This window comes from Alosa pseudoharengus, unplaced genomic scaffold, assembly GCF_046254945.1.
Source record: "Alosa pseudoharengus isolate Yale_2024_CS ecotype anadromous, Long Island Sound unplaced genomic scaffold, YU_APseudo_1.1 YU_APseudo_1.1_scf_20, whole genome shotgun sequence".
In the NCBI taxonomy this organism is placed as follows: Eukaryota; Metazoa; Chordata; class Actinopteri; order Clupeiformes; family Clupeidae; genus Alosa; species Alosa pseudoharengus.
In genome coordinates this window covers 26,275,239-26,301,589 of record NW_027468664.1, presented here as the reverse complement: position 1 = coordinate 26,301,589, position 26,351 = coordinate 26,275,239, and the positions used below count along the sequence as shown (strand labels likewise).

The 26,351-nt window shown below is 43.8% G+C and overlaps 1 protein-coding gene across 2 annotated transcripts; it reads left to right on the top strand.

Moving 5' to 3' along the window:
* Positions 1–223: 223 nt before the first annotated feature.
* On the top strand, positions 224–25,860 carry tbc1d30 (TBC1 domain family, member 30). 2 transcript variants are annotated; one of them, XM_076296961.1, is made up of 14 exons: positions 224–1,028; positions 2,269–2,433; positions 8,064–8,125; positions 8,946–9,011; positions 9,311–9,436; positions 11,434–11,619; positions 12,857–13,025; positions 13,360–13,528; positions 13,771–13,876; positions 14,162–14,268; positions 16,871–17,016; positions 20,258–20,473; positions 20,945–21,004; positions 24,162–25,860. In XM_076296961.1, exons 1-14 carry the CDS (start codon positions 488–490, stop codon positions 25,295–25,297), a joined length of 3,255 nt encoding a protein of 1,084 aa, XP_076153076.1. In that variant the 5' UTR covers positions 224–487; the 3' UTR covers positions 25,298–25,860. The 2 variants fall into 2 exon arrangements, with proteins under 2 accessions (XP_076153076.1, XP_076153077.1); XM_076296962.1 differs by lacking the exon at positions 20,945–21,004.
* Positions 25,861–26,351: the final 491 nt, after the last annotated feature.

Here is a 26,351-nt window from a genome sequence, read left to right as displayed (position 1 = left end):
CGTATGGATGGGTGCATAATTCATCTGATTTAAAAAAAAAATCTATTAGTCTGCCAATATTATACTTAGGTCTATCCGTTAAAGAAGTAGATCTCCTTTTTTGAACAGGCTAGACTACCTGCGTGTCACCCCTGAAGCGAAGCGAGCCTGCATTTCACCTGTTGTCAGCACAGCGAAGGTCTTCAGAAACTTTTTTGCCTGCCGGGCAAACTTGTGAGAGGGTTGCTACCATTCTCGTCTAGAGGGGCGTACAGTCAGGTCTATTTACAAGAGATCAGGAAGGAAGCACGCTGGTCAGTGAGGGCTGAAGACAACCTAGCCCAAAGTATGGAATGCACCCGGAACTTCAGTTCCTTCTGGCCAAATTGAAAAGCGCGTCGTAAGGCGCAATGTAGCCTACCTGCTGCGGCTATAACTACGTATGCATGAGCTGGCAACATGAGACTGGTACGTCTGAAGTAGCCTAACGTGCGAGTCTCTGCTAAACATGTCGGAGGTGCAGATAGGCGATAATGAACTGAAAGAAATCGACATATGTGACGAAGACATTTGTTCAGAGGGTGAAAGTGGAGTGTTTGTAAACTCTGCATCTTACACGGACACGTTCACCGCGTTTCAACAATGGACTTTACCAAGCCAAACACAGACTGATGGCAACTTTCACAGGACGACTTCTGAAAGTACCACCTGGGCTACAGGTACATTCCAGGGGCCAACTCCGTTCCATTCCAACTCAGTTCCGAACGACGGAGTAAACACCGATGTGGAAAACTGTCTTAGTAGCAATGAACATCTGGAAGACAACAGGCCCGGAACCGTGTCCCGAACTTCTATCGTGGACTGCTTGCTGGTGGAACTTTATGACACCTACAGTAGCAACAAAAGAAATGTGGACAGCTTGGATAGTTCCACCGAAGCATCTGGTTCAGACGCGTTTTTTGGACGGAGTACCTCCGGGTCCAATTTCCTGCAAGAACTTCAAGAAAAGCATACCAGGAGACATCAAATGAAATACCTTTACCAAAAAGGTAAGAATAAAGTGTCTGCAAAAGCTTATTCCTAGAAAAAATACTTTCATTTTGAACAGCACTTGATTTACACGTCTAGTAGCCTACTGTTGATCCTCTCAAACGTCTTTCTGTCACGTCGGCGTGACAGGTGGATACATTCCTTTGTAAAACAGGTGCGGATCGGCATAGCTGTTGGGAATAGTCATAGGCATAAGACAACAGTGTTTTTCAAAGGAATGATTGCTTGACAGTTGAACCTAGATATACAGGTACTTCAGTTCTGTCTATTGTTTCAGGCAAGGAAAACTATTTTGTTTTCTTATGTTCAAGCTAATTAGGTAGGCTACAGCATACTCAATGAATTAGAACAAGGTCTTTGAAGTAGACCTTACAGTATGATATGATCTCACATGTCCAAAGATAAACAGGGTTTGATTCATTTCATAATAGCCCATGAATACCTTTAGACACTCATTTATGTATGTTTCTCACATCGTACTGAATGTTTACATGTATTTGTTTAGCTGGTCCAATATTTGCCCACCTCAGGCCTTCTTTGTCTCTGTGGCTTGGGTTTGAGCACCATGGCCCATTAAACAGTTATATTCCCTCAGTAAAGGACAGAAGAGTCACCCCCCCCCCCCCTACACACACGCGCACACACACACACACACACACACACACACACACACACACACACACACACACACACACACACACACACACTACCCCAACAACAAACCAGGAAAGAGAAAATGACAGCAGGCCTAGCATCAGTGGTCATCTGAGGTCATTGTAATTACTGTAATGTAGACCTGACCTTGATTTATTATGCATTGATGATCACTCTACTGTTTACATATGACAGGCATGTTTGATAAGTCTAATAAGACTCTAATAAGATGCTGTGAAATTTGATCGCAATGATTGGAGGCAAGATGATGATGCATGGTCACTAATCAGCAAAAAATAGCAGTTAGTTGATTGTTTATTTATTGATGGCATTTTAGTTGTAGCACATTTTTAGCACATTTTAAATATCCCTAGTAACCATAATTAATTGTTTGCTTACTTATGTCCTTAGTAAATACCACAGATAGATGCCTTTCATATGTCTGAATTTATATTCTAAATAAAAAAAAAATGAATTACATGATTGAAGTATAGATTGCTTATAATCATTAACTATTTAAAATATTAGGCATGCATTAGCTGATGGACAATGATGATTCATGTTTTTGTCTTGCTTCTGATCCAGACCGGGAGGAATTGAAGTGTATTATCCAGGAGATGAACTATCGCATCAGCATCCAGTCTGCCAAGCTGGTGCGTCTGCTGAAGAGGAAGGACCGCCTTCACGGAAAGTGCCAGAAGAACTACGACGTCATCACGGCGTGCCTGCAAGCCCTGTCTCAGAAAAGACGTGCGTTTGATGAGTACTGTACACTCTTTTGATTATTTACTTCTGCCCTTGTTGATTGTTGATATACGCCTGTTTCCTGCTGTTCCGAAAGCTAATCAATTCATGGTACAGTCTGGTTCTCCAGTTCTCCGCTCTGTGTGTGTGTGTGTGTGTTTGTGTGTGTGTTTGTGTGTGTGTTTGTGTGTGTGTGTGTGTGTGTGTGTGTGTGTGTGTGTGTGTGTGTGTGTGAGAGAGAGAGAGAGAGAGAATGCTTGTAAAAGTATGTGCATGAGTGTGTAAGAGGAGGGAAAGCTGGGGAGTGTGTGTGTGTGTGTGTGTGTGTGTGTGTTTGTTTTCATAAAAAGTTACATGTAAGGTCAGTCCTGACTCTGTGGCTGAGCCGTAAACGAGTTTCCAGCATGTTGCATGAGGTCCACGGAAGGAAGAGATGTAATTTGATTGGCTGTTGAGCTCAAATACCAATAAGCTCACCAGAGTGGCACTGTCTGCCTTTTACAAAGCAACTCCATAGACATAGTTTTTATTGATTACGGAGCTTTAATCTCCAACACATGTCTTGTTACCATATTTATTTATATAATCAACATCTTCCTGCGTAATATTTATTTATGGGATTGTTTGGACTTAATGTAATAAATTAGAGGGTGTGAAGTTACCTTGTAAGTCCATCTGCCAGCCTTTGTGTGCGTAGTCATGACAATAGTCACAGAGAGAATAGTGGCATAGTGCTGTTTGTGGGTTTTGCAAGGAAATAGCAGGATAAAGAGATTAAGCTTGAAGTTAAGCCTGTATGCTGTATCCTTTGAGTACTCAGTCTCCTTTTACTAACTGGAAATAAAACCTAATGGCTTGAGTATGTATGTAATGTTGGGGTGTGTGTGTGTGTGTGTGTGTGTGTGTGTGTGTGTGTGTGTGTGTGTGTGTGTGTGTGTGTGTGTGTGTGTGTGTGTGTGTGTGTGTGTGTGTGTGTGTGTGTGTGTGTGTGTGTGTGTGTGTGTGTGTGTGTGTGTGTGTGTGTGTGTGTGTGTGTGTGTGTGTGTGTGTGTTTTAATATAAACCTAAAAATATCCTATATCCTACCACAAAACAATATGATATCTAGTTACATTGACTGTAACAGTAAGGCTTTACATTTGTTCTCTCTGCCCTATAAACACTACAGCTTAGTGCAAATACATTACAGAATAGGCATTTTGTCAGAGAAATATCTTCCCTCTCTCCTTTACATAAAATGAACAGTTCATTATTTGTAGATGCTGTGAGGTGTGACATTACAGCAGCTGCCAAATATTGACAGCGAAGCACAGACAAATGGCAAATAGGTAGAGTGTGATTACGAGTCCTAAAGTGGTGCCATGGCTGGAAGCTAGGGTTTTCCAGCACCAGTCTAGATATAAGCGAACATATCTGGCCCAGTGCAGGATCATATCTGGGCAGGAGTTGTTCTATCATTTCATCATCATTTATGTATTTTATTTAGCAGACACTTTTATCTAAAGGGACTTGGGGGAATAACATTCAAGCTACAATGCAGAGGAGACCTTAGGTAACACTGCAAATTAGTACTAGTCCAAGTGTCCAAGTACAAGTTCTAGTCAAAGTGTAGTTAAAGGAATAGAGGACCTGGGCAGGGTCTGTTCTAGAGCTCTTGTGCTCTTGAGGCCTTGTGTTCTAGAGCCCTTGTGCTCTTGAGGCCTTGTGTTCTAGAGTCTTTGGTGTCCTCACTGGATTCTTTGGGAAATAATCATTAGTGTCTTATCTGTGGCTAAGATATGGGGTGGGGGCAGTCGGAATAGAACCTAATACTGAAGCAAATGATGAAACTGATCTGGGCCGCTCATTACAGAACATGAGGACGTCCGGATGCGTCTAAGAGTCTTGTTTTCTTGTTCTTTTCACTGAATTGTTTTTTTGTTATTCTTTTTGCCTACATGCAGCGTGACAACTGCTAACACACAGGTACAGTGAATAATCATTACCCTGAGGAAACTGATGACTCTCTCCTCTAATTTTTACACTCTGTGTCTGGATGCATGATGATCTCCAGTATATGATGTCTTTTCTCTGAATGAAATGTCACTTAGATCACTGCATTGTTATGTTATGCAAGATGTCATTGTCAAGCAACTGTGGGGTTATAAACTTCATTCATAGAAAACACAGATTAAGTCTGCCTACTCATATCCAGGAACAAGATAACTTGGTATAATCCTTAATTCTTAATGTGTGTGTGTGTGTGTGTGTGTGTGTGTGTGTGTGTGTGTGTGTGTGTGTGTGTGTGTGTGTGTGTAAAACGCTTACATTTTCATCTTTCATTTCCTCTATATCAGTGTAAGCAGTAGAGGAGATTAACAGCCCACTGCTACCGCTTTTGGTAGTCAAAGATTAATTATAATGCAATTTTGCAAATATTCTTCTGTGTTTTGAAGGGGTGGGTGGGACGGGGGGTATTCTTCCCTGTATCTGATGCCTGGGCTCACACAGAAATGCATCATGGGAAGCGTAAGACCTCCGAAAGGCATAATATATTATTCATCTACTGGAGCCGGGACTATAAATAGCTGGTCTGTGTTTGTTTCGGTTATCTTGAGATGCGGCCTCACCCTCTTCTGCCTGGGTGACTTTGCGTTTTTATTTTAATTTTTTTTTGTTCTCTGTTGGCCATCTTCTGTCCTGAGAACTCTCTAGATAAGCCCTTTGCAGTGCAAATATAGGAACATGGAAAATAAAGGCAACCCACAAATATGGATTTGCATTTTTCTGATGCTTATGTCCCTGCCTCTTGTCTTCTGGCCATTCTGTCGTTTTAATCTTATGTGATTTATGAGTGAGTGAAAGAATGCTTATCTTTAAGCATGTTCATTATAGAACCTGCTGGAGAGTCTTTTGTGTGGTATGTCCCCTGTTCCATCATGGTTTCCTCCTCACTGATATTATATTTGGATGCCTGAAGTCTATAAGGAATTACTTTTGTGTTTATGGATGCCATTTTCTTGGACATTATTGTTTCCTTGTTCATTGTGGTGTTTGGATAGTGACAGTGTTTAGTTTTCCCACCGAAGTCATTACCTACAAGGCAAGTTTAACTTACCGTCAGCTGATCAGTCTCTCTCTCTCTCTCTCTCTCTCTCTCTCACACACACACACACACACACACACACACACACACACACAGCCTCCCTCTCTCTCTCTCTCTCCTTCACGCACACACAGCCTCCCTCTCTCTCTCTCACACACACAGCCTCCCTCTCTCTCTCACACACACACACACACACACACACACACACACACACACACACACAGCCCCCCCTCTCTCACACACACACACACACAGCCTCCCTCTCTCTCCCTCTCTCACGCACACACAGCCTCCCTCTCTCTCTCTCTCACACACACACACACAGCCTCCCTCTCTCTCTCTCTCTCTCTCTCTCTCTCTCACACACACACACACACACACACACACACACACACACACACAGCCCCCCCTCTCTCACACACACACACATACAACCACCCTAGCTCACTCTCTCTCTCTCTCTCTCTCTCTCTCACACACACACACACACACATTTTAGTGACGCTGCTTATGTGGGTGTACACCATAGACATCATCCTGCTAGAGCGCCATGCAGCAGCCGTTTCCAAGATTGCAGATGCTCCTTTGGTGGTCGTGAATGGCTAATTTGGTTTGTTTGGGGTTTTGTATGTATGACAGCATACTGCATTAGGTCCAGTCTTTTTTAGATGTATTGAAATTACTGACCGATTTTATTATTAACCGTTCGTGGGCGTACAGCGCAGTCCTATACAACGTTGTCCTTTATCAATTAGATCGATTACCTCGCCATCTTCCTCCGACGCTAAGAGTTGATTTGTACACGGATGCCGACGTGGTTTCTTCTGTGACACCGGCTTCATGTAAATGCAATAGCCCTAAGAAGAAAAAAAACACCAATTGAGGGGCAGGGAGTAGGCTACATCAGCCACGGCGGAGGGAACAAAACGGACCTCGTCTGTTTCCAGACGTCCTCCCCAGATGAAGCAAGACAAGTTTGTCATTTCCAGAAGATCAAGAACAGCTTTGCGAAACAAGCGAGAGAATCCTGGCGGTGTCGGCAACATCATCAGCAATGTCCTCAAGAAACGCAACAGCATCTCCCGAAGTGCACCGAGATTGCTCTGCACCTTGGAGCCAGGTGACCGCAGTACATAAGATACCTACAGTAGACTGGTGGAGAGATTGTTGACATTTTAAATTAGCCCACTGAGCCAATGTCCAGTGTATCTTTAATTTGCTTCAGTAGTGCGTGTCCCTATTTTAAACTTTAGTGAGTTTTTATCATTAGGCTATGTTTGTCGTTTCCCGTATCTTAAGGACTTCCTTGTCAATATGGGTACATTTTATGGACATTCACGATCGTGGTCTGATTACATGTGAATGGAATAAGAGCCATTTCTGCCTGTATATCCTGCTGCATTTATTTAAAGTTTGCATAGTAATTGTGCTTCCCCAGTTCTCGCCATTTCGTTTGCAAGTGCTTTCATCCTTTCAAAGAGGGAGGGCTTCGGCGATAGTAATCATGTAATCCCTGTCTGCGAGGGCAGGGAACTGTAGCCTACCGAAAACTCTATTCAAATATGGTACCGTGGCTCTACCGGTGCACACTTAGCGCGAGTTGATGGAGGACACAGACTCAGACACAGGTCGTGTATTGTTTGAATTAATTCATTAGAAACTTTAATATACCGAAATACACGCTGTCAAGTGATAAGGACGTTGTGGTTGTGGCAGTAGCTGTATCTTTAGCGTCAAAGACCGGAGCAATGGCCGCTGTGGTTGCCTGTCAGCCAAATCGAGACGAACTTTCGAATCACAGACTATTTTTTCCTCAGGGTATCGGTTATCATGTTTCCGATTATAGCCCTATCAGAATCGATATGTTACTAAAGTAGAGAGCAGGTTCATTTATGTGGCTTTGTGATGCTTTCGCGAGAGGAATTAGAGGCGGAAGTGGAGAATCAGTACCATCACGAACTGGACAGCGACATTTATCAACAAATCTCATCCAGAGACTGAATCTGATCTTATGGTGTGCAGTTTTGGCTGGCTTCTAATGCATCTATCGGACAAGAAACTATACATAGAAGGAGAGAGAGCAACTAAACTTAAGGAGATATATATTAGAAAATCTAGTGCCGGTCAGTAGGCTATAGGGTATGACGTCTTTCACTGTAACTTGTTAAACCCTCCCCCTTGACTTTTCGGCTAGCGGGCCTGATCGAGTTGTCAAAGCAAGCTGTCTCCAATTTGAATTGATTTATTATTGATCGTTCCTTTACCTTTCTTGAGAACTCTGAACAGGAAAAGATCAAGTTCGCTAATGGGCTAAAGAGCAGCATCGTAGGCCTAGGCTAATCAAAGGAAATCAGATTTAAGTAGGCTTTGCGGGGTCGATAAAGTGATGGGCATTTGCTCCGTCTAAGTGAAGGGGTAGGGCAAGGGAGGGTGTTCTCATCTTGGCGAAATGACATTAGCCTTTCACAAGGGAAGTGTTTTTATGTTTAACCCAAATGACCTCGCTTCCTTTTAGCCTCTGATCCCTGTTGTTTCCCCTCTTGCCTTGTAGGAGTTGACACGAGGCTGAAGTTTACGATCGAACCCTCGCTTGGGAAAAATGGCTTCCAGCAGGTGAGTGATGAGCATCAATGTGGGCTATCCTGCTGGGAAATGGTGTGATGCTACATGAAGATGCACCATTACAGTCAATGTAGGAATCACTTTTATAAGCAAAGAACTTGACAAAAAACACAAAAAGGCACATGACGAACTGAGATAAAAGTGAGTGTATACCCTTTGAATTGTAGTAAACCGTTTTTCATAGACTCTGCACTGCAACTGTAAATATTGTCTGTGTATAAGTCTTAAACAACTGTTGAGATAATGACCATTCAACCACTCATCTTAATGCCTGTCAATAATCTAGCAGCAACATTACAGGCTACTTACTGTAAATGTGAATCAGTGACCTTCTCCTATATGGCCAGTACAGTTCTATGGCACTCTTGGAAGCATAACATGATGCACTCTTGTGCCATTGAAACACTTTTCCTTTAACATCCCAGATAGCAAGAAGCTGGTGGACCACTGTCGGTCCATGGGGGCATAGCTGGCAGGTTGCAGACAAATTGGCCAATATTTTGCCACTATTGGTCCAAAATCTTTTTGATTTGTTCAGTTATACTCCATATATAATTTTAATAATTTATAACTTTTCTTAATATTCATGACAAGTTAAATTTAAAGAGATGGTGGTCCAACATTGATGATCAGAGTGTGCGACTACCCAGTCCTAATTGTTAATTCTTGGCTACACGGTCAAGGTTAATGTCGTTAAAGTCACTGAAGGAGGAAAATAACTACCTGGATTGTGTGTTGGGATGCCTTCCATAACAGCATTGTGGGGTGTGGGGTGTTTATTTCCTCGTCTAATGGGCTCTGTCCTCTGCAGTGGTTCGACGCCCTCAAAGCCGTGGCCAGACTCCCAACTGGAATCCCCAAGGAGTGGAGGAAAAGGGTACTGGTTTTAAATTAGTTTTATTGTATTATTTGTTTAAAAAAATCGCAATATTTCTTTTGTAATTCTACACTATTTCTATTATAATTCAAATAAAATATAAGAAAGGGCTTGGTCCCATCCCCTGGTATCTTGACAGAATAATGAACTGCATTTCATTTCATCTCATCTCTCACTGGAGTATAGATGATAGCTGTAAGATGATGAGGCTTCTTCTTAAAGTCATTGCATTATGAAGAAAGTAACTTTTGTACTGTACAGTATATTAACACTTTTGTACTGATGTTTGTGTTAATTAGGTTTGGTTGACCCTAGCTGATCAGTACATCCACAGCATATCAATAGATTGGGAGAAGACGCTTCGATTTGCCTTTAACGACCGGAGTAACCCTGACGATGACACTCTTGGAATTCAGATCGTTAAGGTAGTAAACTATTTCTTGCATTTTTTTCCGCTTCCCTTTTTTTAAAAGTTCAGGGCCTTGGTGCATTGTATTTATTCAACCAAAAAAACACTGTTACGTTGGCGTTGAATCTGTCATCATGTGGCATCACGTGGACCCTGTATACGGAAGGACACCACTAGCTCTACGGTGCTTTTCCAAGCCTTTGGATTGTTTTGTTTACATTGGATTGAGCAGTCGGAGAATAGATTCAGGATCATTGGATCAATAGGGAAGCTGAAGGGATAATAAATGAAAAACGAGGCGTCAGCACAACAGTGTTTCAGGTGGCGAGGTATAAATGGGACAAGGGGAGTCACAAAGCCAGCTCTCTACCCTACCATTCTGCAGTGTATACATGTAGGGCAGGGTGTGTGGGTAGCATGGCCTGGGGATCGATTTCTTTTGTGTGTGTGTGTGTGTGTGTGTGTGTGTGTGTGTGTGTGTGTGTGTGTGAAGGAGAGCGAGATGAATTGACATTGACATTTAAGAGAGTGAATTTACATCAGAAATAGAACAGCTGGATGGTGAATACTGAGTTATGTCGGTGAACGACAATAACACAGAAAGTTACTTGGAGACCAGTGGCTCTTGACCTATAAGATTAGATACACTTTTGTGTGTTCAAGGGAGCAAGGCAATAGATTTGTTGATTTGTTTTGGATACATCAGCAGTGATTTAATTTACTTTAACAATCAGTCTATTATTCTAAGTTGTACAGTGCAACCGGAAAGTTTTCAGACCCTTTCAAGTTTCAAAGGATCTCTGGATCTGAATTCTCTCAACCTTGTGGCTTGGTTTTCACTCTGACATACACCATCAACTGTGAGACCTTATATAAAGAGATGTGTGCCTCCTAATAATGTTCAATGAATTAAATTAGGCCCAAGTGGACTCCAGTCAAGTTGTAGAAGCATCTCAAGTGCTTCTTCAAATATATTGCTGTCAGTGCAATGAAAAATATAAATTCAAATACTTCAAATATATTGTTGTCAGTGCAATGAAAAATATAAATTCATATACTTCAAATATATTGTTATCAGTGCAATGCAAAGGTTTCTAGTGACCCCATCTTCAGTGCACACCCTGAAGCAGACACAGACATGTGCAGAGCTGATACAGTGCACGCAATGGAGAGCCATGGCCACCAGCAAAATGAGTGGACAGCGTTGTGTGTAGCCTACAGGCAGGATGTTTGCACAGGGTCTGTGCGTCAGCCCTGAGAAACTAATGGAAACCAGGCAGGTGTTTGTCTTTGTGTGTGTGTGTGTGTGTGTGTGTGTGTGTGTGTGTGTGTGTGTGTGTGTGTGTGTGTGTGTGTGTGTGTGCGCGCGCGCACGTGTGTTTGTGTGCCTGGCACAAAAGGAGATTGTGATTCATCACCTGTGGTTCACGTGTGTGTGTTTTTGTGTCCGGTATGTAAGGACATTACCTGTGGTCTGTGTGTGTGAGTGTGTGTGTGGGTCACCGAGGGACAAAGTTCACTTCTGTCTTTCGCTGTCACTAATATCCAGTCTAATTTACATTACATTGCTTGATATCTCTCTCCCTCTTTGTCTCTCTCTCTTAATATCCTGTATCTATTATGAATAATTATGCAATCTGAGTAATAAACCCGAGTGACTAAACCTACCATCATTTATGCTGATGGATTTATCGATGTGCCACATGGTTAGAAAAACTGATTAATTGCTCTCACTTTCTTTCTGTCTCTTGTCCACATAGATCCTATTGTGACCTTTCTTTTTCTCATTCTCTCTCTGTCTCTTTCTTTGTCTTTCTCTCTTCCTCTCTTTCTCTCATTTTTTTTCTCTCTCTTTTCTCATTATTTCTCTTTCTCTCCATCTCTTTGATTCAGTCTTTTAGTAACTGTACCCTCCCTATCTCTCTCTCTCTCTCTCTCTCTTTCCATCCCCATCTCTCTGATATGACCTTTTGGTAACTGTATCCTCCCCATTCCATCTCGTCCTCCTTGTAGGACCTGCACCGTACGGGCTACAGTTCCTACTGTGGCCAGGAGGGGGAGCAGGACCGGGTGGTGCTGAAGAGGGTGCTGCTTGCCTTCGCCCGCTGGAATAAGACGGTGGGCTACTGCCAGGGCTTCAATGTGCTGGCCGCCCTCATCCTGGAGGTCACGGAGGGCAATGAGGGAGACGCACTCAAGGTATGGACAGACGCAAGGTGGACGCTCTTGGGGTGATGGCTAAGGAGCTGGGCTAGCATGCAGTAGTTGGTGGGTTCGATTCCTGGCTTCCACCGTTGTGCCCTAGAGCAAGGCACATAACCCTGAGTTGCTCTGGGGGACAATGGCCCTTGTAATATAATTGACATACGTAAGTCGCTTTGGATAAAAGTGTCTGCTAAATTAATAAATGTAAATGTAGGTTGGTCAATTATGTAGATTTCTACCAAAGGAAGGAAGAGGACTGGATTTTGTTGCTGGTGCTGCTGCTGTGTGTGTGTGTGTGTGTGTGTATTATTTTATTTTAGGTTAACTGACCGCAGCATGGGTCTATACACGGGAAAGATGTGTGTACCTTTCATTGTCCTAGAGATCAATAGCTATCTGCACTCTGCTGAATAAACAAAAAAGCATAAATAATGCAGGTCTCTGGTAAGTCACACAGCATATGCCCCAAGCCGTGTTCACTTACATGTTCAACCGGCTGCAGTCAGAATGCACTGCTGAGTCGATGGATATTTGTAAAGTTTACCAACATCAGCAGCAGCCCGGTTTTGTCTGCACAGCAAGTGCACATCATGACCTCCCCTGAGATCTCTGTCTCTCAGCCAGCTGAAGGCCATGCAGTATTTGAGAGCTCGACCTGCTCCAGATTAGGATAGTTAGTGTACATGGTGCTATTATGATAATATGTGTCTTATGATAATTATGATAATCTTTATTTATATAACACTTAACAAGGTACAAATATATGACATTATACAATATATGGCATTATATGCTCATACGTTTACACACACATGCTAAAGTTGACTAAAAAGAAGAATAAAAAATCATCTTTTGGAAATTTTTATTCCTCTTTTTAGTCAACTTTAGCATGGGTGTGTACATTTATGAGCACAACTGTATATTTTGTTTTGAAGGCATTATTTACTGTGAGACTGTTTTCAAACCATATATTATTGATTTTGTCTTGATCTAGAAAGTAGAAGACTTCACTCAACAATTTTAACTTTGAATGATGAAGCAGATCTTTGCTAGATCTTAACCCAGTCAGCTGCCTAATGTCTGGTAGTGCTAACTCTTCCAGGTCTTTTGTAAATGTTTGTTTGTGTTTTCCAGTTTCTCATTGTTGCTTATAGGATGATATTGATAGTTGTAGGGGATGATCTACCTGATTGATAAGGTGTTGCTTATTTGATAATATTGATGGTTTCAGGTGATGATCTACTTGATCGATAAGGTGTTGCCTGACAGCTACTTTGCCAATAACCTGCGGGCTCTTTCCGTCGATATGGCTGTGTTCCGAGACCTGCTAAGGCTCAAGCTTCCAGAACTTTCACAGCACCTACACCACCTGCAAAAAGCAGCCAATCGGGAGGGAGGAGGTGAGTCACGTGACCCCTGAGGAGCATGTGTATCAACTCTCCTCATATGTTTTGTAATTAATTCCAGCTGTCTCGTTTGTGTTGTGTTTTGGGAATAACCTGCTAGTGGAAAGATTGGCACAATTCTGTTTGCCTTTGATATCACAGAATCTGATAAGGCCACAAGTCATAACAAACAGCTCTACTTTTGCTTTGATTCATGAAGGCAGTTTTTTTTTGTATACTGTATCTTCTCATCTGCTTTTTCTGTGTATGCACGTGTGTGTGCGTGTGTGTTTATGTATGTATGTGTGTGTGTGTGTGTGTGTGTGTCTGCGTTGACCTCCACCCACAGGCAGCTACGAGCCCCCTCTGACCAACGTGTTCACCATGCAGTGGTTCCTCACCATGTTCGCCACCTGCCTGCCCCGCCACACCGTGCTCAAGATCTGGGACTCCGTCTTCTTCGAGGGCTCTGAGGTCCTGCTCAGGGTGGCCCTGGCCATCTGGGCTAAACTGGGAGAGTGAGTCCACTCTGTGTGTGTGTGTGTGTGTGTGTGTGTGTGTGTGTGTGTGTGCTGCTATGTCGTGATTCTTTTCTCCTCATGTCCCTGTCTTTGCTCCAGGAAAGTGGAGCACTGCTACTGTGTGTGTGTGTGTGTGTGTGTGTGTGTGTGTGTGTGTGTGTGCATGACATGATTCTCTCCTCATCATCATGTCTCTGTTCTTCCCTTGCTCATTTATGTGTGTGTGTGTGTGTCTCCAGGAGAGTGGATTACTGCCACAGTGCGGACGAGTTCTACAGCACCATGGGCTGCCTCACACAGGAGATGCTGGAGCACAACCTCATAGACTCCAATGAACTTATGCAGGTAAGGCTGTGTGTGTGTGTGTGTGTGTGTGTGTGTGTGTGTGTGTGTGCCTGGTGGGATAGGAAAGGGGTGGGATGTGATACTGACATTAAAAGTATTTATTTGTTTACATTTGTTGTGCTTTTCTAACATTTTCTTCTATTGACCTGCAACACTGATGTAACCGGTTGTAACCACAGTTTGCCTCTAGGTTCCATATCTGACTCTATCTCTCTCTCCCTCTCTATGTCTCTCTCTGTCTCTCTCTCTCTCTCTCTCTCACACTCTCTGTCTCTCTCTCTCTAGACGGTGTACTCCATGGCTGTCTTCCCATTTCCCCAGCTTGCTGAGTTGAGAGAGAAGTACACCTATAACATCACGCCCTTCCCTGCTCCCGTCAAGGCTAACTCACGGTATGCCCACCGCACCACTACTTCATACCTGTTACACCTGTCACACTCACGGTACGCTCACCGCACCACCACCTCACACCTATTACACTTGTAACACTCATGGTACGCCCACTACCTCACACCTGTTACACCTGTCACACTCATGCTACACCCACTACATCACACCTATTACACCTGTCACACACTAATGCTACACCTACTACCTCACACCTGTTACACCCACGGTACGCCCACTAAATCACACCTATTACACCTGTCACACTCATGGTACACCTACTACCTCACACCTGTTACACTCACGGTACTCCCTCTACCTCACACCTGTTACACCTGTCACACTCACGGTACTCCCACTACCTCACACCTGTTACACCTGTCACACTCACGGTACACCCACTACATCCCCACCCCTCCCCTTGTATCTATCAATGCTAACGCTGGACAGACTCTGTAGGATTCTGGCCTGATTCTATCTTGGACTCAGATGGACCCGATAGATAGAATAGATAGATTGGGCCAAATTACCTTTGAATGGCTCATCACACAGTTTGTTTACGCTCCGGCTGCCTGATTAGAGAAAGTGATAACAAAGCTTACAACAAAGCTGGCTCTGAGTCAGTCTGTCTCAGCCCGAGGGGCCGGGCTACTGCACTGATGATAACAGACCTTAATAGAGCGATGTGTTGCTTATGCTTGGGGCAATACACCTGCACCGTCTTCCCCCTCCCTGCTCTAGTCGAGTCACACAACAACAACGACAACAACAACAACAACTTGCATTTATGTAGCGCTTTATCATCAAGGCACCAAAATCGCTTACCTACGAAGGGGGAACCTCACTAACCACCAACAACGTGTAGCACCCACCTGAGTGATGTGATGGCAGCCATTATGCACCAGAACATGCACCACACACCAGCTTGAGGTGGAGAGGGAGGAAATGACTGAATTACGCCGGGGGATGATTACGGAGCAGATTGAACCAGGGGGGTATTCCAAATACCTGGTTTAGTGACCAACCTGGTTGAGTTAACTCCGAGTAAGTGGTAAACCTTCTACAACAAGAGCCCTATGGCATTGTTTTGTGAGGAGAATTAAGCTATTCAGCTCTTCTATTAGGAGGTTTACACCTTACTCTGAGTTAACTTACCCAGGTTTGTAAAAACAAGGTGTTTTATAACTTGTAAATAGGTGTTTGTAAAAAACAAGGTGTTTTATGTCTCTACTGACATGTCAACTGGAGCACACTGAGTAACCCCTTTGAGGAGTTTTTTTTTAAAATGCACCCCTGCCAGGCTTCACCTCACCACTCCCACTTGAGGTGGAGAATGAGGCCCAGTGACAGCAGAGGCCCTGCAGGCACCTGTAGGATCCCAGTGAAGGGACAAGAGGATCCATTGAGGAGTTCCTTGAAGCGAGGAACGTCTCTTTGTACATGGATCAGGTCATAGTGTTTTTCAGTGTCGATGCAAATTGACATGCAAATGTATGAGGCCCTTGGCAAGCTGTCAACGATCAGATATTCAACCAAATTTACATTCGTATGACTGGCGGGCGGTGTGTAGACACTGGGGTTTAATGAAACACACTCGATAGTGTAGTGTGTGGTGTATTGTAGAGGTGTACTCTCATTGGGGTTGAATGAAACACTCGATAGCGTAGTGTGTGGTGCATTGTAGAGGTGTACTCTCATTTGGGTTGACCGTGCTCTTTCTGTGTCTTCCTCTGGTCAGTAACTAATGCAAAAGAAGTCCAGCCCCTGGAGCACAGATTCTCTGTTGCTATTTATTTGTTAATATACTTTATATATATTTGTTATATATACAGTAGTGTTTAAATACGTCCAGTCGTTTTGGACAAAAGCATCTGCCCAATACCATAAACACAAACACAAACATAAACGTAAATGTAAATCCGGTTTCTAGGCCGAGTATAGTTGCGTATACATAGTGATTTGGTGTCTGCATTTATCCCATCTGTGAATTAGTAAACACACAGAGCACACAGTGAACACACAGTGAGGTGAAGCACACCCAGAGCAGTGAGCTGCCTTGATACAGCGGCGCTCGGGGAGCAATGAGGGGTTAGGTGCCTTGATCAAAGGGCACTTCAGCCGTTCCCACTGGTTGGGGATTGAACTTCGGTTACGAGCCCGAAGCCCTAACCAGTAGGCCACGACTGCCCCACATAAACACAAACATAAGCACAAACACACAAATAAACATGTAAACATAAACACAAACATTAACATTGTGGTCATGGCCTGGAAGGTAGGAATATTCTGGAAGATATGTTTTTTTTTTGTTAAAGCCTTTGTCTTTGAAGCCTTTATTATGTCTTTGAATCTTAATCAATCAGATCTTGATTGATCCCCCTTTGATGTTATAGTGATGGAAAGAGACTGAAGTGACTGACAAATCATGCAATTATGGTCATGCCTTTGTTTTTTGTTTGTTTCTCTCTCTCTCTCTCTCTCTCTCTCTCTCTCTCTCTCTCTCTCTCTCTCTCTCTCTCTGCGTGTGTGTGTGTGTGCATGTGTATATGCGTGTGTTTCTCTATGTATTTTTGTGTGTGTGTGTGTGTGTGTGTGTGTGTGTTGTAGTAGTCCTGGTGGCCTGGGAGGCTTGGAGAGTGATGATGATGCTGACATGGATGATGAAGACTCCCTGGTTACGGCTCTGGGTTGTCTGGGCCCACTGGGTGGCTTCCTGGCTCCGGAGCTGCAGCGGTACCAGAGGAACCTCAAAGGTACGTGCAGCGCAGTGTGGACACGGAAACATGAAGGGGAAAGTAACATAAAGTGAAATAAGTCAGATTTAGCAACAGACTCGCAACGTCTGGTTCGGAGTTTTGAATTCAAGCTGATCATCTCTCCGGCAGTGAAGTTATTGTATCGCTACTTGACCAGAAGAGGTAACGTAATGTAATATAAAGTAACGTAACGTAACGTAACGTAACGTAATGTAAAGTAAAGTCAAATGAGTGAAATTTAGGTTTTGACCTCAGGCTGAACATCTTGCAGTGATGTGTGGCCATGGTAGCGTAGTGGCTAAAGAGCTGGGCTAGCATGCAGTAGTAGCGTAATGGCTAAAGAGCTGGGCTAGCATGCAGTAGCCAGCATACTTGTGGCTTTGATTGTGCCCTTGAGGAAGGTTTCTAGCCCCGAGTTTCTCTGGGGTGACTGACCCTTGTCATTATTGACATTAGTAAGTTGCTTTGGATAAAAGTGTCTGCCAAATTAATTATGTGATGATCCCATAGCTCCACCTGGCCTGACGAGGTCAAACAAAAAATACCAGTACACAAGTCTACTACATGAAGACATTGCAATACACCACAATAGGCAGCCGATCAGCATCAGATCTGGATCCCTACAGGTTTTGGCTAAAATGAATGACACCTCAGAATAGGCCTGCATGTTCAGCGTGCTCCATCTGTGGAGTTTTACAGTCCCTTGTCTATGAAGTGTGTGTGTGTGTGTGTGTGTGTGTGTGTGTGTGTGTGTGTGTGTGTGTGAGTGTGTGTGCTCTGTAAAGGATACAGCAGCTCTAAATGGCTTATCTGAAACTGATAAAGGTGAGTGAAGGAAATGAGGGGCCCCTTGGAGGGAGGGAGGGAGCTTTAGCTTTAGTTTTAATCTTAGAAATGTAAAAAATTACTAACTGTAATTCTCAGTGGAACCCATGAACACAGTGGTTATAAATGTGTGTGTGTGTGTGTGTGTGTGTGCACGCACTCAGTAGCTCAAAGGGATCCCCATATCTCTCCTGTGCCTCTCACAGATCCCTCCTTTTCCTGTTCTCTGTCGCCCACTTCCTCTCTGACAGGAAGTGGCTACATGCCAGGGGCTGTTCCCATGGCGACTGTGCTGCTGAAAGGCATGGATAGCGTGGGCAGTCCTCAGTTGTATGACAAAAAGATCTGTCCTCTGAATTATTTATTCTTGAGGATTTCATTTGCAAAAACAGATATCTCCATTTTTACACATTTTCAAAGATCATGTTTTTTAACTGAGCATTCTAATGGTTATATCAATCAAACTGCATTTGGGTTGTTTTGATTAAGTGAAATGAATCAAATCAAAACAGTGCAATTTTACTTGGATTGATATTACTTAATATACATGGATTAAAAGTCGCTTATCTGCAAATTAACTCCTCAAATATGATCTGTAATCCTCTGGGCCTGTGAGCTAGTGGTAGCCTGGCGAGCCAGACCCACATTTACATGTAGGGTCTGGGCACTCACCGTTCGCAGTGCTCAGTCCGAGGGTCGGGATAATCAGTTGTCTTTCAAATTCCCTCTGCACGCAATAGGACGCAATAGGATATTTGTTTTCAAGTAGCAGGGAATTCAAGCCAAACCGTTGCAACTCTGCCATCAATCATTATGTTAAGCCCAACAAACGACTCTATACACGATTTCAATGCCAGATTTAGTTTCGATTTCTAGAGCTCACAAGTCAACGGAGAGTTGCTAGACTAGCCCTGGCAGCAAATGTAATTTGCTGCCGCTAGGGGCGCGCCTAGATTTCTAGGCTAAGTTAGTGGGTGAACTTTGATAAACAGTATAGCCCCAGTACACCTTGAAATAATTTAATATCCTGTGAAGGATTAAAAGTGTCTGTGGTTGAGCATGCATGAGTTTGTGTAGTGCTGTATGTGCATGTGTGTGTGGTAGTGTGTGTGTTTGTTTTCAAGAAAGCACATGATTAGTTGGACAATACAGACCCCAGGTCTCGTGAGATCTCTTTCATCCTTGTCCAAGTTGGCAGATTAATTCAAATCCAGTCATGATGTTTTTACAAGAAATGCGCCGGGTCACCGAGCTTTAATTAGCCGGAATCTCAAACCCCAGAGCTTCAGCTGACGATGAGGGCCTAAGTCCAGATAACGCAGCCTGGGAGGTCAGAGGTCAGACACTAATTCCTGTCCACCGCAGGCCATTGGGGGAACTCGGAGGGAGAGATAACTGTCAGGCAGGATTTGGGCTGCATCGTCACGGAGGTGATCTTCTCACGGCCAGGGTGGGATCTCAGGGTGGGAAGCCTTGAAGCACCGCTGGGTTTTTAGGATGGGTCGGTATTTTATTAATAGGTTGATGTTTTTTTTTAAGGTGGTACAAAAGGTCACTGGCTTCATAGGATTATGGAACCACTGTCTGCAAGGACTTTTAAAGGTCTTTCACTTCTAAGAAATGTAGAAAAAGCAGAAAAATGGAGACCAGTAAACCCTAAAGCTTGGGATTACTCTACGTTATTCTGTCTCTCAATCTCTCTTTTGATCCATCGTTCATTCGTTTGATCCATCTATTCATTTATCCTTTCCATATAGTTTCTCTTATTCCTCTCTTTTTCTCCGTCTCTTTCTTTTGCCATCACTTTCTCTCCTCTATCTCTCTTTTCTTCACCCCTCTTTCTCTTCTCTGTTTATTTCCCTTTGTCTTCTCTTTATTTCCTTCTCTGTCTCTCTCTCTTTCTCTCTACATTTTTCTCCTTTTCTTGGGTACTCCACTGATCTTCCCCTCTCTCTCTTCCCATTTCTCCACCCCCCCTTCTTTCTCTCTCTTTCTCTCTCTCTCCATTTCTCCATTTCCCTCTCTCTCTCTCAATTCAATTCATTTCAATGAGCTTTATTGGCATGACTGTGAGTGTTACAATGTTGCCAAAGCAGTAGTTACATCAAAATAATTAGCAATTAATATTAATAGTAATAACAATAACTATTGACATGGACTATGGAGAATAATAAAAAAGAATAAAACATGAGAGCGCACACACACACACACACACACACACACTCACACATACACACACACACACCGGCACCGCACACTCCACCCCCTCCCCCAACATACACACACTAACACACACTCTCTCTTTCCCTCTCTCTCTCGTTCACTCTTTTTCTCTGTCTCCCCCCTCCATCTCTCTCTCTCTCCCTCCTCCATCTCTTTCTCTCTCTCTCTCTCCCTCCCTCTCTCTCTCCAGACCAGCATGGCGATCAGACTCCCCGCAGCAGCAACATGGCGGAGATGTCCCCGGGCGCGGTGGGGGCGGCGGGGTCGGGCCGGGCGGAACACCAGGCGGCCATCAACAGCATGATGCTGGAGCGCATGAGCACCGACATCAACGCGCTCAGGAAGCAGTACTCGCGCATCAAGAGACGACAGCAGCAACAGGGCAACTTGCTCTACATAAGAACAGGTGAGCGAATACATGAATTCGCATGCAAATTCAAGGAAGTCATGCTTATCTACACTGGCAAATGTTTGCACAATCAACTTATTTCCTGTTGTACACACACATGTGGAAACACACACACACACACACGCACAAGCACACACACACATGCACGTGTGTGTGTTTATGTATTTGTGTGTGTGTGTGTGTGTGTGTGTGTGTGTGTGTGTGTGTGTGTGTGTGTGTGTGTGTGTGTGTGTGTGTGTGTGTGTATAATAATAATAATAATAATAATAATAATAAGCTTTATTTGTATAGCACCTTTCATACACAGAATGCAGCTCAAAGTGCTTTACATTTGGAGCATGTAACACAATAATAAAAAAAATCATTTATTATCAGTCATTCAGTCAGTGTGTACAGTATGTGTGAATACATATATGTATGTATGTATGTACAGTATGTATGTGTAAATGCACGTGATGTCTTCCTCAGGTCCTGGTCCTGAGGCTCTGTCTGGGGCCTCCTGTGAACCCTCCGCTCCCCAGAGCAATGGTATTACGCCCAGTGTACTAACACTATCAAGGGCCCCACAATATATCAAGTGCTCTTATCCTAGTACGTACTAAATGTTACCCGGTGTTAACCTACTAATACACTATAGAAAGTGTTCTTAACCTAGTATGCACTATATAGAGTGGTCCTAACCTAGTATGCACTATATAGAGTGGTCCTAACCTAGTATGCACTATATAGAGTGGTCCTAACCTAGTATGCACTATATAGAGTGGTCCTAACCTACAGTAGTATGCACTATATAGAGTGGTCCTAACCTAGTATGCACTATATAGAGTGGTCCTAACCTAGCATACACTATATAGAGTGGTCCTAACCTAGTATGCACTATATAGAGTGGTCCTAACCTACAGTAGTATGCACTATATAGAGTGGTCCTAACCTACAATAGTATGCCCTATATATGAGGAGATGTTAACCTAGCATGCACTATATAGAGTGGTCCTAATTGCAGAGTTCGCAGGTGCTAGGCTAGCGCAAGTCATCAGTATGTGTTAGCCTGCCACTAAAAACAGTCTTACCCATTCCAAAGTACACCCAAGTTTAACCTAGGTTAAACATACAAGTGTTACATCACAGTGATACAAGTTTAACCTAGTATGCCCTATATATGAAAAGGTGTTAACCTAGTATGCTATGCACGATATATGTCATCTCAACCTTGTAGTCATCTTTTCCTAGTTAATTCATTGTGACAATTAGATCATTTAGATAATTTCAATCTTTCTTAACAAAAATCTATCATTGACAAGCACAGTGATTTTTTTTGTTTTATTATTATTTCAGTCTGGCCCTTGGGCTACAGTTAGTTAGATTTAGGGTGAGGTACGTGTAAGTAACAATTAGTTTATGACTTATTTGAATTGTATAATGATAAGAGCACTTGATATAAAGTGGGACCCAATGTAGGGTTTCATTTAGTGGTTGCACAGGTATGAGGGGTGACTGCTGCAGTAGTTTTCTGGGTTTCTCTGTGGATTGTTTATCACAGTGGTGATCGATATGTAAGTGGTGACCGGGATATAATCAGGTGCCGTTTCTTAAGTGAGTAATGTTGCACTATTTTTTCTGATTTATATGGACTTGTACTTTGTGAAATAACAGCACAACTTTGCAAGGTGTGCAGTCCACTTTCTATCCTTTTTACCACTGTGTGCTGGTCCTAGCATGATCACATGGAGATTAGAAATGGACCTTGGTGTACTCTCCTTTGGGCAATTTAAAAGTGTGAACTTAGACCCGACTAAAGCCACGATTATGCTCCCTTTTCATACATAAATGGATGTTTGTTTCATACGTTGAGTCGTTTCGTACGTATTTGTAAGCTTGAAGTGAACGGATGAAATTGGCGCGGAGAATGGACGAAGGCTCTGTCCGTATCTGTATCTGTTTTTACCGTTGAGCGTAAAAAAGGCTTAATTCTTTCATTTCTGTTTTTCCTTTGAAATGTCTGGTAGTTTGGATGATGTATGATTTGAATGATTGATTGGCTTATAAATTGAATTTATTATTGCAGAGAAGTTGGACCTTGGTTGGTTGATTAGTTGATTGATTGATTGATCGATTGGTTGATTGATTAATGAATTGATTAATTGATCACTTGATTGGTTAATTGATTGCAGAGAGATTTACTCTATAATTTTAGAATGGCTCCAACTGGAAGGTATTCCTCAGGTAGCTGTAAACTCTGGCAGCCATTCAGCTTAAACTCAAGAGTTGCTGATGCATGTATGCCATTGCAGGGGCTTGTTGAAAATAGCTAGTCCTGCTTTTACCAGACCAAGCTCAATCTTTTAAGATTGAACATTACTCTGGGGAGTCCGCTATGTATTTTCTACTGCACAAGAGGCATGATCAATTGGCATAGTTCAAATGACTCTGTACGCAATTGGATAGTCATTCACCAATCTGACCAACGAACCGGTTGACGTTTGCAGAGCGCTATCGTCATCGTTTTAAACCTGCCAATAGCGCGCCAGGTGGATAAGCCAGTTTGTAATTGGCCCCTGCAAAAGTGTAACGGAAGCAGGAGAAAGAGATGTACAGTACAGGTTTCCAGCCTGAGCTGCAGGGCGGAAAATAAACCGCCGTCAGATCAGGCTGAGTTCACCCAGCCTAGGGAATTGCGGCATCCACATCAGTCAGTTCTCATTTAAATCTCCTTAATACAGATAAACACATTTATGTTATTCTCCGCAATGTGATTTTGTGCTCTAATATTTGGAATTGAAATTAGAACCAAGAGGCTTAAAACGAGACAAATGCAACGTGTCTGTAACGTTAGATCAATAAATCATTGGAACATGTGGTGCTTCTACATAAACAATATGTCAGTGTTATAAATTGAGATTTATTATTTTAAAAAGCCGCAGAATAAATGCTGAATAAATTTCCCGTTGGAGTCTGCGTTCCAGTGCCAAAGCACTCTCAGGTCTCGCTAACAAACTGGCAAGGCGCTACGTACATATTTGATGACTCCACTGGGAGAACATTCTGGAGGATTTGATGTACTGCAGAGCAGTTCCGTGGTGTGTGGCTAACAGTTGGAGGTAAAGTGTGTGGGCATCAATCATTCCGGCTCACTATGATTGGGTATGGTTGACATCAATCATCTGATTCTGAAGAGCTTATTGGGTGAATCCTAGATGCAGTCACAAGGACTCCTGCTCAGGTTTTTTCCTCTCTATCATATTGCTTCTCTTCATTTGTATGCGCTGTCTATCTTTCTCTTGCCCAAAGATTAATTTCCATATGATTGGATAATAAAGATAATGATTCTAAGGTTATTTTCTCTTTTTTCTCTTTTTCCTTCACTGTTTTCTCTCTTACACTCTCTCCAAATATGACCATATCTCTCTTTCTTTGTCTCTCTCTTCTCCCATCTCTCTTTCATCTACTGCAATCCATCTCTCCAATGTGATTGTTTACACTTGCATTTATAACGGACCGCTTGCGATCGGATCACCCGAGACACATTCTAAAAAACGATGTAAACGGGCCTCTTGTCTCTCTTCTTCCCCAATCTCTTCTCCATCTGCTGCTGTCCATCTCTCCATCCTACTGCTCCTGCACCTTCCCTCACCTCTCCCCACGCTCACTCATAATCATGTTTCTGTTTCTGCCCTCTGTCCGTCAGATAAGTGTCCAGCCACCAGCGTCCTGGCCTCCCAGGTGCACGCAGGGCCCGTGGTCAACCACCTCCTGCTGGGGAAGAGGCCTCGAGGAGCCCCGACACGGAGTCCCAGGAGCAGCCTGGGTGGGGTTGGGGGTGTGGGTCCGCGTGGAGGGGGGACCCCCCAGGGCCAGTCTACCCCGCTGGATGAGGTGGTGGTGCGGAGCCACCTCCAGTCGCCGTGGCGAGCTCACGTGCGGACCCACCGGCGGAACGTGGCCAGGGCTCGGGCCCAGCTGGATTTCGACGACCCCGAGGATGCAGACAAAGAAGAGGATGAGGGGGTAGCCACGGCAACGACAGCCTCAACGTCAACAGACTCACCGGGGTCTCCGGCAACAGCAGCAGAGGAGGAGGAAGAGGAGGAGGAGGGAGATATGAAGGAGGAGGAGATGAAAGAGGAGGAGGAGAGGAAATGTGAGACAGAGATGGGAGGGATGGATGTAAAAGAGGTGGTCCAGGGGGAGCTCTCTGAAGAGGAGGAGGATGAGGAGGTGACAGAAATCTCCTCGCACAACTCCACACTGGAGGGTGTGGAGGGATTAGGAGAGGAGGAGGAAGAAGAGGATGAGGACAAGACCCCGACCAAACTGGTGGAACAACGTCTAGCCTCTCTGGAGCTGGAACCAGACTCGGAACCAGAACCCTGCAAAACTCCCTCCAGCACCTCCACACCAACATCAACCCCAACCCCAACTCCAACGGCAGAAACAGACCCAGAACTTTCCAGAACGCCAAACCAGGAGCCAGTAACACCAACTCCGTCCCTTCCCCTGCGGCCCGCCTTAGGGCGTTCCCGGCCCGTTTTGGACTCCTCCAGCTCCGAGTCGTCCATCTCCTGCCCCGCCAGGAGGTTGACCACCTCCGCTTCCACCCCTGGGGGGCTGTCTAAGTACCAGCAGCAGCCGCCGTCCCCAGCAGTGCCCTTCTCCCCCTTCCCCTGCGTCAAGGCGCCCAGGAAGTCCGTGGCAGCCCGGAACTTGGGTCTGTACGGCCCAACGTCGCGCACGCCCACCGTGCACTTCCCCCAGATGACCAAAGGCATGAGCCGCATGAGCAGCAGCAGCAGCAGCAGCGCCATCTCCACCAGGAGGCGATAGTGAGCAGTCTCTCTCTCTCTCTCTCTCTCTCTCTCTCTCTATCTCTCTCTCTCTCTCTGTATTTCTCTGTGTGTAAAGTTTTTTTTTGTTCCTTGAACTCTTATGCACTTCAATAAACAACCCTTTGCTGACACAAGCAAGACTCAGGGACTTAGATGTCCTATATGAAGAAGCACTGGACTTCAGCTCACTCTCTCTTTCACACACACACATACGCATTTGTATGTTAATGACGCACACACACACGCATGCACACACACACACACACACACACACACAGACACACATACACACAGGCACACACACACAAAGGGAGTGGAGTTGTGTACTTTATTGACCAAAACATACTGCGGATATTCAGCTGTAACTCTGTTTTGCTGATAAAATAAAAAATGTGAAGAGATATGCACATCCCACCCCTGGAGCGGGTTGGGCACAGCTACGGGTGCCCAGGAGGCACATTCAATTCCACTTTCTCACAATTGTTTTCTTTTCCTGTTGATTTTCTACATGGTGTTAAATTGTATGAAATAAACCCTCTGGGCCAAAATCCATGCACCTGAGATGGGCTGGTGTGACACTTTTTCTACATTCCATTTACTTTTATTCACAACTTACTAATGACTTACAACAGTGACGAACAACATTCAATTTACAAGCTATTACAACAATGAGGAATATCATTAAACTAACAAGCTATTACAACAAAGAATATGGTTCAACTTACAAGCTATTACAACAATGAGGAAAAACATTCAACTTATAATCTTTTACAACAATGAGGAATAACATTCAACTTATAATCTTTTACAACAATGAGGAATAACATTCGACTTACAAGCTTTTAAACAATGAGGAATAACAATGCAGAGGGTCCCCCCACACAGCGTCCATCTTGGTAACCCACTTTGGGCAGTTATCGGTAGGCTATTTTCTTATTCAAGTGAATGGGTAGGCATACATAAGGGAGGTCATAAGACATAAAAATTACATCAGGCGAATCTGTGTTTAAATCTGAATTGAACGATATTAAATATCCCCCCAAATTATTAAA

Bases quoted from the DNA above. Each gene is read 5' to 3' on its own strand.
- tbc1d30 (XM_076296961.1), top strand. From the start codon at position 488: ATGTCGGAGGTGCAGATAGGCGATAATGAACTGAAAGAAATCGACATA. The intron at 13,026-13,359 runs GTGAGTCACGTG...CTCCACCCACAG, and splicing joins AGCCAATCGGGAGGGAGGAG to GCAGCTACGAGCCCCCTCTG. The intron at 20,474-20,944 runs GTGAGCGAATAC...TGTCTTCCTCAG, and splicing joins CTTGCTCTACATAAGAACAG to GTCCTGGTCCTGAGGCTCTG.